The sequence below is a fragment of the Bactrocera latifrons genome, unplaced genomic scaffold (genome assembly GCF_001853355.1).
Source record: "Bactrocera latifrons isolate USDA-ARS-PBARC rearing strain unplaced genomic scaffold, ASM185335v1 scaffold_82, whole genome shotgun sequence".
NCBI classification, from domain to species: Eukaryota; Metazoa; Arthropoda; class Insecta; order Diptera; family Tephritidae; genus Bactrocera; species Bactrocera latifrons.
In genome coordinates, this window is record NW_017537512.1 from 737809 (window position 1) to 753092 (window position 15284).

The following is a 15284-nucleotide window of genomic DNA, read 5'->3' on the forward strand; positions in this document are numbered from 1 at the left end:
TTTAAATATTGAAATAAAAAATGTTTTAAAGTAAAAAACTGTTTATAAAAATGTAAAAGGTAAAACATGTAAATATAAGAAAAAGAACTTCATTTCCTGTAAAGTGCATTGTCACACAGTTTTATAAATAGTTTTATTACAGTGCTTTTTATTTGAAATAATAGAATATAATTCATTTAACCTAAAAAACAATTGTATGCTTTTCAAAGTACTAATAGAGCTAGCTAATATAGTCTAAATATGCCACATTTACACACAAACAGAAGGTATATATGTACATAATAATAATAATTTAGAAAATAATTTCAGCTAAAAATAGTTCAATTCGCTTTAATTCAATTTGCCAAAAGAGATTCGAAAATAAAATTTAATGAATGCAGAGAATATACCTATTAGGTATTTATATGAAAGAGTATGTATGATATTTCTATTAACGAAGGAATATTTCTTGTAATTATTAATATTTCTTTGTTTGTTTGAAGATTGCTTGCTTAGTTAGTTTGTTTGAAAAATGTTTTTGCGTGTTTGCATATTTCCTATATAAAGTATGATGTATGTATGTATGAGAGAACACTTGTTAATTAAAATTATGGAATTGAAAAATGCCAAAAAATACTAACGGCTTTCAAAATCTAAAGCCAAACATGAATGCTTTCAACGCCGCAGCGGCTGCGCGGTTGACCAGTCTATGGAAATATGATTGCATATTTTGTTTCATACAAATGTTGTTGCTGTTTTTTCTATAGTTTATTTAAATTTTTTTGTTTATGATTTGTTCTCTTTTTCCTGTACCTAAGTTTATCACAGAGCTCGATTTAGGCTGGGTACATATTGGTGCTTCTTTTTGGTTTTTATTTATTTTTTTTTTTTCAATACAAAAGCCTTTTACGAACTTCACAACTAACGTTTGGTTGCGTACACGTACGCGTATGTGTGTCTGCATATATATAAACTACTTCGTAAAGAAATCTTAGTTTTGTCTTTTACTCAGTTTTTTTGTTGTAATTCTCGCATTCGCGGAAAAAATTTAAAAACAATAAACTACATACATTATAGTTATTATATTTATAATTCCTTTGTACCCTATATATATATATTTTTTTTTTAATATCCTGAACTGTTACAAGTGCAAATAAAGTTTAGCTACTCCGTCACTTACTCATGCTCACTTTCTAATTGGGCTGGGGCGTTTTTGATTTCAACATCATCAATGCATTATTAAAGTCTTCACACGTCCGCCGCATGATAAAGACACGCCCTGCCGATGTATTGATGGAAAAATGCGAATATGCTGGTTGATTGTGTTGGTTGGATGATGTTTCTTGGACTTGACGGTGAATCGTCTCTTTGGTAAATTATCGATTCGCATCACGTCTGAAAGTGAGAGAAAGGAAAATGTGAAGTTTATAAATTTATTTAAAAACGGTATATGTGAAGTGAATTTTATTTACGCTAAAAAGTAAGAAGCAACAAAACTTCGGTCTGGTCGAAAGCTTTAGACAAAAGAAGAAAGAAGTTAATTTCGATTAGACAGAAGTTCTAGTACCAGTTCACAAATAAAAAAATTTCCATAAAAAACTTGATTTTCATTCAATAGTTTCTACGACGGCTATATGATATAGTCTTCCGATCTGAACAATTTGTTCGGAGATAGTAGCGTAGCCTTGGAAATTAATATATGCCGGATTTGATGAAGAAATCTTATCAAATAAAAAACTTTTACATACAAGAACTTGTACTCGGTAAGTGAGTTTGTATGGCAGCTGTATGCTATAGTAACCCAAACTGAACAATATATTTGAAGATTGTAGGGTTGTCTCGAAAAATAATCCATGCCAAATTTCGTGAATAAATCTTGTCGAATAAACAAATTTTCCATACAAAAACTTAATTTCTATCGATCAATTTGTATGACAGCTATATAATATAGCGGTCCGATCTGAGCATTTTGTTTGGAGATTGTGCCGCTATCTTAGAAAATAACTCATGCTAAATTTCGTGCAGATATCTTGTCAAATTAGTTTTCTATACAAGGATTTGATTTTGATCGGTTAGTTCGTATGGCAGCTATATGCTTAGTGGTCCGACATCGACGAATCCAAGAAATGAGCAGCTTCTTGAGGAAAATAGAACGTGTGATTAATTTCAGAACGGTATCTGAAAATGTAATGAAGTAATTCGCGTATATGCAGACAGGCGGGCATGGTTTAATCGACACATCTCGACACGTCGATCATCAGTATATACTTTATAAGGTCTCCGGCGTTTTCTTCTGGTTGATAAATTTCGTGATAAACAAAAACTCAGGGCATGAAAATGAAAAAAGTTGTGTTCCACATATTTAATTTTTAGAACAAATAGATTTTGCTCTAAGCGTCCTTAAGAAAAAATTATTAATAGACATACTACTCCCATGGTTAATCAGTGTCTCAACTTTAATACAACAACAACAAATTACTTAACCAAAATCTTCATTTAAAGCTTACCGTAGATAGCGATGTTTCTTGCACTTTATAGGCCTGTCGTTGATAATTGACCAGCTTGGCTTTGTTAATCGGTGCGCCTGCGTGACGAGAAGGAACATGTAAAATTAAAATCAGAAAATATGCCATAATAAAGTAATTTTATATAAGAAACAAAACATATATATTCTTTTCTTAGTTATTTGATTGGAACACTAACCAATATAGCTGAGTAGCACCGGCAGGAATATAAGTCCGTGAGCAGCACCGATCAGCACAATACCCAAATACATGCGGAAATAGAATACTTGGAATATTTGACTTTTGGCAAAAGCCAAAACTAAAATGCCACCGAATTTCGTTAAAGTAATACCGGAGAATATGGAACTGCCCATTTTTGTTAGACAATCTGCCGCACGCTTCTCACGTGTGCTCTCCATTGAAATCGAGAAACTATGCACCAAATGGGAACAAAACTCCACCGATATGCCAACAGCCATCACAAGATTCACCAGCGACACAGCATTCAATGATATATTCCAATAGTACATGATACCGCCCAAATTGATAACAATCATTGTGATCGTGATCACCACCACCAGCGATGAGTGTATATCGAAACCCATTAGCACGAATGTAACAATAAAAATGGCGAGTACGGAAATGCCCATGCTTTGCAAAGTATCTGGCCACATGGTTAAATACTGTTCGTAGAATACATAAAAGACTGAATATGGGAATACTTCAATATCGAGCGTTTGCTCAAATGGCACACCCTGTGACATTAAACGTCCGCGCAGCATATGCGTTATATTTGCGGAGATTTTACGTGCCGCACGTAGTGATTCATAGAAATCGGCTGATGTCTTCAATATCGAATGGTAGGCCATAAATGAGGTTGCTTCCACGGTCGAGAGATTTGTACTTGGATTCGTTTTATACTGTACAGCATTGCCGTAGGCAGCGTGACCGGCTTTGGCGCAACTATCGTCGGGATTGTCGCGCAAGAAGAATGTTAAATATTTGCCAAAATCATGCGCTGTTGGTCGTTGTCGATCGGTTTCATCAATTTCGCAGCTGTCACATTCAGTCTCTGTAAATGTAAAGAGGAAGCGAATAAGTAACGGTTAAATGATGTATTAGTATATAGAAAATGTACTATATACTCGTATACTTAATTTATTTCAAATATATACATAGTTTCCTTCTGGTTGTTACAAATTTCTTGGCAAACTTAACATAATCTGTTCAAGGTATAAAATTTTTTGAAAAACCAAATTTTAAAATCAGATTTTAGAATTTGGTGATTTAATTTTTAATCCCAAAATCATTGGATTTGAAAAATTATGAAATATTTTTTTTTGAAAATTTTTTTAATAAAAAATAAATGTTGTAACAGCAAACATTCATCAAGTATTGCATTTTTGTGCACAAAATACCCATATTTATTGGGTATCCGACGTTGTTCGGGGCAAACTTAACACATACTGTTCAGGGTATAAAATTTATCAATCTAAAAAACAAATTTAAAATTTTTATTTTAAATTCAAAAAAAAAAACTTTTTTGATTATCAAATTGAAGTTAGAAATTGTAGATGTAATTTTTAATCCCAAAATGCGAATTAAAGTGTGAGAGTATGTTTTATTTCATTCTTTTTTTCATTCAACAAATAATCAACTTTTGGCCACAAAATGTCCCATACATCAATATACCTATATTTGTAGATTCAATAGAAAATTGTGGTAAAAAATGTTTTCGAATTTTAGAAAAAAAATCGAAAATCGGGTTTTTAGTTATAAACCAGACCACATATAGAAAAACGAGATAAAAAGTCAATACTATATAATAATATCAACGTTATTAAATTCTATGTAATAGATTATTAAATATTATTAAATATAACCGAACCTAAAAGAAAATACGATAAAGTACTTACTTTGATGTGGACAAAAGTCGCCAGTTTTAGGATAATATTTACAGCAACTTGACGATTGACTCCAATCGAAGTAGTCATCGATCCAACTGGAGGCCGGACGTGCAATGTACGTCACATTGCCGCGACGACTAGCCAAATAGATTTGTGTCAACACGCTGTCATCATTACAATACTTCCCAGAACAAACCAGATCTTGATGGAATGTTTTGGAGAAATCCAAACCAGATTTTAACACAAAATACACTGGTGGACCAATACTTAAATATTCTTTGAGCGCTTGGAAATAGTGTAGTACAAAACTGTCTTGCGGCATCGACAACTCCTGATCCAAACCGATTTCAATGCGTGGCGCAATAGCAACACTGCTGCACAGCCAACCGAAGAATACGATCATAACCACAACGCGCATAGTCTTTTGCATTAGGAACGGTACATAGACACTCTTGAAGAATTTGTATAATAAGCCCTCAGTGTGGGGTAAGGCATCACTCTTCTTGCCGCGTATAAAACAGAAGATATCCAAACGATTTTCCGCTTGACGCTTAGTGTCCAGTGTTAGCAAACTAACAAAGCATGTGATTTGCAGTATGAAATCGAAGAGCAATGCCATGCCGGCGTACAATGCGAAAGCTCTCACGGCAGGCATATCCGAAAGACCACCGAGGAAGAAGCAGCAGCTTTCACTGACCGAAGTCAGCAACATTGAAGGACCAACACGTCCCAAAATACGACCAATATGATCCTCGTGCGTTTCATCGGCGCGACGTGCATCACGCTGATACGTTTGCACCAATATGAAGATGTTATCCACGCCTACGGCCAGCACCAGGAAGGGTATAACTTCGACGATTATAAGTGTGGCTGGCACACCAATATAACCGAATACGCCAACTGAAGAGACCACAGAGGCCAACACTATAATAACGCCACCAACACCTAAAGTGATTTTACTATCGATTAGTGCACGACGCACCTCTTGCACGTGACCCAAAGATATCGCTATATAAGCAAACATAATTAAATAGGAGACGAGTATGGTCATAACATCGGATTGTGATTCACGATTTAGTTCATCCTCAATCGAGCGCTCCGAGGTGAATGCAATGTCCATATGTTTGCCCATGCGCGTCTTCGTGTAGTTCAACATAAACTCTACATAACGTTTCTCCCACTCCAATGCCGGACCCAATTTGGATTTGTCGTGATAATTATTCACCAAGAAGGTGAGTATGATGGCATTAGCACGCTCAAATTTCGTATCGCCCGATAACTGTTCACCGTGTTGCAGGAAGCCACCTAAACCTACAGCTGGATCCACTGGTCCGCCATACGGTGCCAGGCAGAGATATGGATTACCCATACACTGATACAAGCCATCCAAGTAGGTGACCTGTGTTGGAAATTAAATAAGATGTATGTATATATGTATATTTATATTTAATTAAGACAAATTATTATTCGTTTGCTCACCTCGAAGTTGCCATCCTCATCGGTTTCGTTCAAACGCTCCAAATCGTTGCCAAAATAACCCCAAATGGATTGTACAATGCAATTGGAAACATCCTTTTTTTCGGTACCATCACTGGACAAGGGTGCAAAGCAAATATCCTCCAAAACTGTGCCGTTACCATTTCTTCCTAAATTCATTATGTCTTCCTGGAGCTCTAGGACTTGTGTGAGAAAGTCTTTGTCGAAGACTGGACCAAAATGTATTGGACCATTAGATGTGTTGTGTACGATATCAGGCAAATCGACGGCGTGGATGATTACCTGTAAAACAGTAGAAAAAGAAAAATACTTTATAGGACCCTATTCAGAAGTAAAAAATATGCCTAAATTTTGTTATTTAGGTTATAGAAAACATAAACGCATTTTATTTTATTTTCTTTATATTTTTCAGCATATATTCTTTACTAAAGCATGATTGAGACGATATGCTTTAAAAAAAGCTATTTTTTCTAAAAAAAATTTCCTACATTTCGGCGGAAACGTATTAACACCAAAAATCTTAAAACCACGTTAAAAGACTTGATTAGCAACAACATTCATAAAAATAATGAAAAGTAAGTGACCAAGTAAGCATTTTCTACGTAATCTATCGACCATTGCCTACATTTAGGTGAATTCAATTTCGAATTCGCTTTTGAGCGGTATTTATAAAAATACACTTTCATACTACAAAGTGTTTACATAATAAACGACAAATATTAATATAAAAGGATGAAAAAATAAACTTAAGTTTTACTGGGGCACAATAGACCTAAGGACGCGGTGCATTACTCGTTTATCAATCTAATTTTCAATGTTTTTTAATAGTGCCTACATTTCGGCGCCAAAAAATTAAAACTTCTAACTAAACTATTTGACAAAGTGCACTCACCTGTTCTATACGATAGAACGGCTGAAATTGCGAATCGTAAAATTCACGTTCAATACGCGATTTCGATTGCGGTGATGCCCACAGCTGTACCGGATCGGTTGTGATGTGTAAGAATTTAATGCCATAACCCATGGCTATGACAAAACAAATGCCACCAACAAGTGTCATTTTCGGGCGACATGCGAAGAATTTTCCCCAAGTGGTGAAAAACGTTTCCAAACATTTCTCAGTCTTAGCGCCGAGATTTTCAAAATAACCAGTCTCAAATTCATCGAGCGGACCCTGCGCGCCATCGACTTCGTTTTCATCATCTATAAAAAGCAGAAAGTAATACAAATTTGCATAAAAATATAGCGAGTTTTCTTGTGTGTAAAAAAAATAATGAACTGTTAAAAATCTGCACAAACAGAGAAGAAGCGTTGTAGTGAATTATTAGAAGCGTTTGAATATTATGAAGATATATATGTATTTGAAGTAAGAGTTTAAAATTCAGATGTTAGATGTGAGGTTATGTGAAAAGCGTTTGCTGCGCTTTACAACTACTGAAGTTGTGCAAGTGTCGCAGTTTTGATGTTTGCACATAGAGTTTGGAGAGGGTAATTTTTAATTGGTTAAGTGGCTTAATTTTGAATGCTATTAGAAATGCATTTATTAATTAATTTGAATCGTAATACAATTTTTTTTATTTTTACAGAAATTTTTAATTATATTTTTAGAAAAATTTTTAATTATTTAACAAATTTTCTCAATTATGGTTTTTTGTTTGGCTTAAAAACTATATATCTTTTGTTTACTATTAAGTTTAAATTTAGAAATGTTTGAAAGAAAATAGTGCCATTATCATTTTTTCGTTTAAAATTAATATTAAAAGTTTGGTTTTTGTTAATATTTTGTAAAATTTGTTATTTATCACTTTTTTAATTTATACTTTTTTTTATTTATTCAATTATATGTATCAGAAAAATTTAATAGCCGCAAAGTGAATTATTTTACACGTCGTTTATTAATTATTTAATCTTTGTACAGAAATTTGAAGTTTTTTGTTTAGTTTGCTTATTTTTTAAAGTTTAATTTTATTTTTTTATAACTTTTTTTAACTTTTTCTTTTATTTCTTATCAATTTTTTTAAATATTTTGGTTTTAGTTATTTTATTTTTTCTTTAATTTTTAAATTTTTAATTTTTATTGGTTTTTATTATAATCATTTTTTTTTTAAGTGTATTATATTTATTTATTTAACATTTTTTAATGTCACTGATTTTCAAAAAGGCCCAGTTAGTCAAAATTTTTTTCACTTTTTATATATTTAAAAAAAAAAATTTGTTTTCCACTTAAAATTTTTTATATTATTATTTTTATCTTTTTTAATTTTTTATTGCAAATTTTTTATATTTTTTTAATGTTGGTGTTTGTAAAAAGTTAGTTGTCATAAAAAACATTTTACACTCTTGAAAAATGGAAAAAATGCTAAGCTCTCATAAAATTAGTTTGAAAATTCTTATTTTAAAAATCACTAATATATATATAATATATAATATATTTTAAAAATGACAATACACATTCAAAAATTTCCTTTTTCCATTTTTAGGCGCATTTCTATTATTTATTTTATATTCTGTTTACTATATATTTATTCAAAGTCAAAACCATTTTGTTTAAATAGGATGATTAGTTGTTATAAACAGAACTTTTAATACACTTGTATACTTTTTTATTTTATATAATTTTTTAACTTTTTTAAATAAATTATCTTTAATTTTTATTAAATTGTTTTTATATAATTTTTAATGTTTTTAATACTACTTATTATCAAAAAACCACAACAATTAATTTTTTAAACAAAATTATACACTCCTGACCAAAAATTTTGTTTTTTTAAGTTTTAAAATTTTGTTTTCCTTATGGGTTTATATATCTTTACACATACCACCAAAACATTTTCACTTCTAAATGCAGTTACATATAATATAATTATAACTTAAAAAAAAATTAAATTTTTTAACTCGAAAAATTATCGAAAACCACAATTTTTTATCTATTTAAACACAAAATCTTATATTTTTTGTGCTTATACATTTTTTTGTTAGTTTCAAAAGGAATTTATTGTTTTATGTAAAAAGCTCAATAGCATTTTTATTGATTAATTATGTTTCACAAATATTTTTTTTTTCACTTGATTTCAAATTTATTGCCACAGTTTTGCTATATTCTACTATATAAGCACAAATAAATATTTTAAGTGCTGAAAAGTTTACTTGTTAATTTCGGATTTTTTAATGATATTTTGTTTTGATTCTCGCGAGATATTCAGAGTATGTAGATTCAAGACATTCCTGTTTTTTCTTTATTTTTCTTTTAAATCACAAATTGAACACAGTGCAAGTTAAATATTTCGACAATCATCGTAACGGCATTCATTACAAATAAGTGCTTATTTGATGCAGCTAAGAGAGAACAACGCATATAATATATAGTATGTATGTATATGTAGCAATGAAATACATCGTTAGCATCACTAGCTGATTTATAGTTAATAACGAAGCTACAGTTGACTGGAATGACAACTTATATGAAAATAAAGCTAATTAGAACACACATACACAGACGCAAATATATGTATATGTAAATGTACATATATATGCCTAAAATAAAGTTTGGAATATATAGATGAAGAGCAGCAGACATATATTTACAAAAAAAAATAGCAAACAGAATTTGGTTGAGCATGATTTTGTTCACATTTTCTACGACACTAAATTTCAAGACTTTCAAAAAATTTCAACATACTGCCCATTTTCGATTGTAGTGGGGAATCCTCCTCGGGTGCGAACTCGTTACTCACTTGTCCAGTAAAACGGTTGTTTATTGTGGCGCTACATAGGCCACTATCCAAACCTTCACCTACTATAAACAACCAATGCAATAATAATAATAAGAAGATCATATGAGATATTAGTAAATAAAAAATGTATAAATTTACCGAAAAAAAACAACAATGCAATTGAAAATATTTTTTATGAATATAATTAGTCTATCGCAAACTCCGCGTTGTGTTAATTATATAATATTTTTATTGATGGGTGAAATGATTTTTCGAAAGCACCAAAAGCCAATTGATTGAAATATTTACAACAGGAAATAAATTTTGAAACATTAGTTTATTTTTTTATGAAAACTGTTTGTGGATTTAAACTTTTTCTTAAGAAATGTGTTAGAAATTAAGACCAAATTTAAGTAATAATCTTAAAAGCTCATTAAAAAATGTCTACCTATAAGAAACTATCAACTGTCAGCTATCACCTGTGAATGACGAATAAGTCCCCCGTAAGCTTGTTTTTGGTAAAAAAAATTAACTTGTTCTAAAACAAATCCTTAAAAAGTTAAAAAAACAGTTCGAAAAAATATATTTAACATATGTACATCTTATTACTCCGTCAACAATTTATGATACTCAACCTTTATTTAAAAAAAATTCGAAAACAGTTCGAAATGATATTTTATATATGTAATAAATAGTTGACCCAATAGTAAAAAATATATAAAATTTATTTTCGAACTGTTTTCGACATTTTTTTGAGTTGACCAACCATATATTTCTCGAGTCAAACTAACCAAAACTACTGTTACAACACTTTTAAAAATCAGCAACTGCTGGACGTTTGCAACGATATTTCAAAAATACACCATTTTGGGAAAAATTCGATATTCTACCTATATTATATTTGAACGTCATAAAAATTATGAACATTTTTTAACTATAAATTAGAGAAAAACGGAAATTTTTATAGCAATATTCTATAGCAACTTTTTTATATGTCAACTAGAGTAGCGCTCTTAAAACAGACTGGTCTATATAACTATAATTTGAATAAACTAAAAAAAAATTACTTAAAAAATTCTAGAAAACACCAAAAAAATTATAGCAACTTTTTATAGAAAAACTTTTATAGCAACATTTTTATAACAAATTTTAGTTATTTAAAAAAATATAATTATTTTCTATGCCAGCAATAATTAGCTTTCATAAATTAGTGAGTCGGTGTAACTATGAATATAGAAAGCGTATTTGAACTGATCCGACGTCTTATGACAGCATTAATTAGCCTTCATTAAATAGACGAGCTTTCTAAACATATCGAAAACGAATTGGAACTGATAGACGACCTATCATAACAAAACTAGAACTAATTAAATAGATCCCATTATAACCTTAAATTTAAGGTATGGTGTTCTTAAAACAGACGACTTTATGTAAACCAACGTCGCCGCAGTATTTCTACGAAAGAAGCGTTTTAAAGTGTCACAAAAAAACCTGTTATACATATATGCCGTTATAACCTCAAAATTTAGCTGCAAAAATAAATTAAGACTTTCGAATCGGATAGTTCTGAGAATATATCATTTTAAACACTAACATATGTATATAACAGCATTACAACTGTGAAAAGTATCTCAACTACATAATATTTGAATATGAATTTATATTCTTATCGCCTACGCTGTTGTGGGTTAAGAAATATTTAACAATAATACACTCCAAAGTAATTGTAGGCATGAAAAATGTATGATCTCCGGTAATATTTTCTATAAAAACGCATTAAAAGTTTGGTTGGAAAACAAATTACCCACGTAACAGTTTAGAAAAAAAATATTAAAATTTATAAGAACTGCATGCAGTACCCACAAAAGGTATTATTACTTCTTCCATGCCACGCTTGATGAGAACCCACTGATCACTAAATGCATACTGGTATTTTATACCCTCATACATATAAATTTGTCTAACAAATAACTTACGTTCACTGCGTTTGGAAGGAAATAGGCACACGCCCATGAGAAAGAGCAGTGCGCCTACGAAAAAGACAACAGTCATTATCACAGCGAATGCATCGAGACCGGCAATTTTAAAGGGTTCCGGACGTGGTGGCTCCGGCACGGGTACCGGACAGGAAGCCTCACAATCGCTGCAACCACATGCAGGAGTTTTATCCTATGGGAAAGTATTTTTTCGATATATTATGTTGGATAAATAAGACACATGAGCGGAAGCTTACATTCAATTTCTCATTACATGGCGTGGTTTTCGAATCCAATGGCGTGTAGCCTTGTGAGGCTGAGCTATTTTCATGTTGTATATAGTTGATTTGAAACGGTACATATGGATTGGATTCCTGATCGCCCATAAAGCCAAACCATTTTGTTGGACTGCAACGTGCGGCCATGTAGCTGCCACACATTAAATCGAAAGCCTTCTGACCAGTCGATGGCACTGAGACCTGTGGGCGAAAGAAAATGTAAAATTGTAATAAATGGCTTAAGAAATGTTTCAAAATAAGCATAATTTCACATAATTTTATATTATTCAACTTTGTTGGGTTTTAAATAACAATGCCCGCTTTTGACTTCCAATATTATTTAACTGTTTATATATTAATATAATAATATTTATATTATAAATAATTTTTCCCTAATTTGTTTTTAATTACTTATTATTTTAACACCTTTGGTTTATATTATATTAGACTTTATACTTGGTCAGTCTGCTTAGCGCTGGAAGCCGACTTTGATGCTTCTATAATATTTTGCTTGAACACGGCTGTTGCAGCGAAAAGTTATGAGTCAAGTCAAAACCAAGAAAAAATGTTAACTGCGGCTTTCACAATATGTATATTATGTACAACTAAAACCAAAAACGTAATCGTCTAACGGTTTGCATACAACGAAAACCGTTTTACCCGTTTTTTCAAGCAAAGTTGCTTGATGAAAGCAACCTTAAAGTTCAATTAAGGTTAAATAATAAGAAAAACAGTTTTTTATTAGCTGTAGCTGCCAAACATTTGTATATGCCGGATGACAACAGTATTTCGCAGACTGTAGCGTTGCCTAGTGTAATAACCTAAAGTGAAAATATTTAAACTAAACGGACCCGGATTTTTATTCGGCCAAGGACTGCCAACTCAAAAGAATTTTGGTGCTACAACAACAACATATCAAATAAAATCTTTTTCAGTTTGTATGACAGCTATGAATATGCTATAGTTGTCCGATTTGAACAATATATTCGCCGATTGCTGCATTGTCTTGGGCTATAATCCATACCAAATTTAGTGAGAACATCTTTTTAATAAAAAAAGTATTCCATACAAGGACATGTTTTTGATCGTTCAAACTGTATGGCAGCTATATACTATAGTATTCCGATATCGGCGGTTTCGACAAATGAGCAGGTGAAGAAAAGAGCGTATGCGAATTTCCAGAGCGACATCTCAACAATTGAGGACGAGTTCGCATATATACAGACAGGAATAAGCTGTTACATGAGTTTACGGGTTTCAAAAAATCGATTTTTTATTGTTTTATTAAATTTTATAATATCTCTAGAATATTGTGCTAAATTTTCAAGTTGATGCGAGTAATAGTTTCGGAACTACAGCGTTGAGAACTTGTGTGCTCGAGGCTAGCTAGGCTAAGTGCGCTGTCTTTAAACGCGTTTTTTTCGAAACTGTGTTTTTGAAGTCGTTTGGCAATATTTCTCGAGAGGTACTCAACCAATCTTCATGAAATTTTACACAGATTTTTGAGGTACAGTTTCTAAAGACTTCGACGAAGGATTTTTTTTTTTTTGATTACAACTGAAAAAAAATATCGTGAAATTTTCACTGAAATTTTCATTTTTTTGTAAAAATGTCTGCCAAAAATCCAATATAAATTTTGTTTGCTTCGTCGCAAGTTCTAAGGTAAAGTTCTAAATTTTTTTCACTTTAGATAATCCTGTAACGAGTTATCCTGCCAACGCGGGCGCATCTTTTTTCTGAGAGGTCACAGGAAATGGCGTTTTTTTTTTTTTTAAGTTTAAAATATTTCTTCCAAAATTTTGGAATTTCTTTTTTAATGGTGTATGTTTGTAAAAATAAAAAGTTATAACAAAATATTTCATTTTTTATATAAGAAAAATTTTTTGAAAAAATGCTGGTTTTTACCCGAGGAAACTCATATAATCCCTTAAGTATTTAAGTATATGCATTATAGTGTCTCCAACTGCATCGCTACTAACTTCACGGTAAGCTTAATATACCCTGTATATACAATCCACTTGAAGTCATTGTAAGAAATTATCTAATACAATCACTTGGTATTGTTTTAGCAACCAGAAAATATTAACCACATAATATTGAGAAATATTGCCGACACGCGTGAATCGTCAAAGAATGTTCTGTAGAATGATAATAAACATTCTCCATTAAATTTGAAGTTTCTGTGTGTTTTCTTTGAAAAAATAGGGAAAGACGAAATGGATGCCCCTTTATAAGGCTGGCTTAGAATCACAGTACCAATTAAAAAAATGTCCAGCGACAATTGTTCAAAACAATTTGCGACATAGAAAAGTTTTTCATTGATTACAACAGAAATTCAGAACAACAGAAACGTAGTAAGACACGTACAAAATAATAATTTCTATGATAGATTTATACTATACTACTGTGATCAAATTGAAAGGTGAATTTTCCTCATTTCATTTCCTTCAAAGTAATCCCCTCCCGCTGCAATACACTTATGCCAACGAATTTTCTTTTCAATTTGATCACAGTAGTGTATCTATTAAAAGTGAGCTTTGCCAACAAAGTTAGTTACAAACTTAATTTTGCGACCTACTCTATTGTACATATAAAATAATTATGCATGTTTACATGCCGAAGTAATTTAAAACAGATACATATTTATATATTGTGTCGCAGCAAGATCACTTATGACGTACATAACAGAAAAATAATTGTATGTACACACGTATGCATGTATGTATCTAGTCGTATTTAATAACTTTTTATATAATTCATAACGAGCTACATCAAATATTGGCGGTAATTTCACATGTGTGTATTTATAAACACGTCATATTATTAAACAAACTTAGAGATATAATTTTCACTTATTAGGAAAGCTCGGTCCAGACGTAAATAATATGCAAGAACCTAATTAAAAGAGAATGTAAAGACTTTCATCGCATTTCTTATTCGTAACTGTGATGTACAGCATTTGTCGGTATATACTCCAAATCCCTTATGCATGTAAATAGCTGTGTGATTGTTATAATTAATGCTTGTTGCTTGTTTGTTTAAGAAATTTACGTAGATTTTCCCGACTACAAGCAAATGTCTGTGACTGTCATTGAAAACGGAAAATAGACACCAATAGCGGCAAATAACTAAATGTAATTACTCATTTAAGCACAATAACATTTTGAACGGCGTGGGGAATCGATGCATTTATACCTGTGTGCTTTTTGTGAAACAAAATCACGACAGAGAAATATTTAAAAACAGCCATGTTGAGGTAATTGAATTTTTATTTATGAAAAGATAGAAATATAATTAAACAAAACTTTTGAAAATATTAAGATAAATAATTAGAGTATAAAAAAAAGAAATATTTGGAGAAAAAAATTTTATTTGAAACAATAAAAAGCACATTTAATATAATAAACATAAAAAAATGATAATAATAAAA

The 15284-nt window shown here is 31.2% G+C and overlaps 1 protein-coding gene across 4 annotated transcripts in view; it reads right to left on the reverse strand.

Annotated features, from left to right (window-relative positions):
- Positions 1-92: 92 nt before the first annotated feature.
- The window catches only part of LOC108976984 (Niemann-Pick C1 protein), a 25993-nt gene continuing 10801 nt past the window's right edge, over positions 93-15284 (reverse strand). For 3 of the 4 annotated variants that reach the window (XM_018946452.1, XM_018946451.1, XM_018946450.1), the window contains 9 exons: positions 11834-12055; positions 11577-11769; positions 9567-9683; positions 6780-7090; positions 5870-6169; positions 4400-5789; positions 2683-3555; positions 2487-2563; positions 93-1374 (listed from right to left, as the gene is read on the reverse strand). In XM_018946452.1, coding sequence (XP_018801997.1) covers positions 1369-1374; positions 2487-2563; positions 2683-3555; positions 4400-5789; positions 5870-6169; positions 6780-7090; positions 9567-9683; positions 11577-11769; positions 11834-12055 — 3489 coding nt within the window. In that variant the 3' untranslated portion in view covers positions 93-1368. The remainder of the gene's footprint in view (positions 1375-2486; positions 2564-2682; positions 3556-4399; positions 5790-5869; positions 6170-6779; positions 7091-9566; positions 9684-11576; positions 11770-11833; positions 12056-15284) is intronic. The other variant, XM_018946453.1, reaches the window with a different exon arrangement.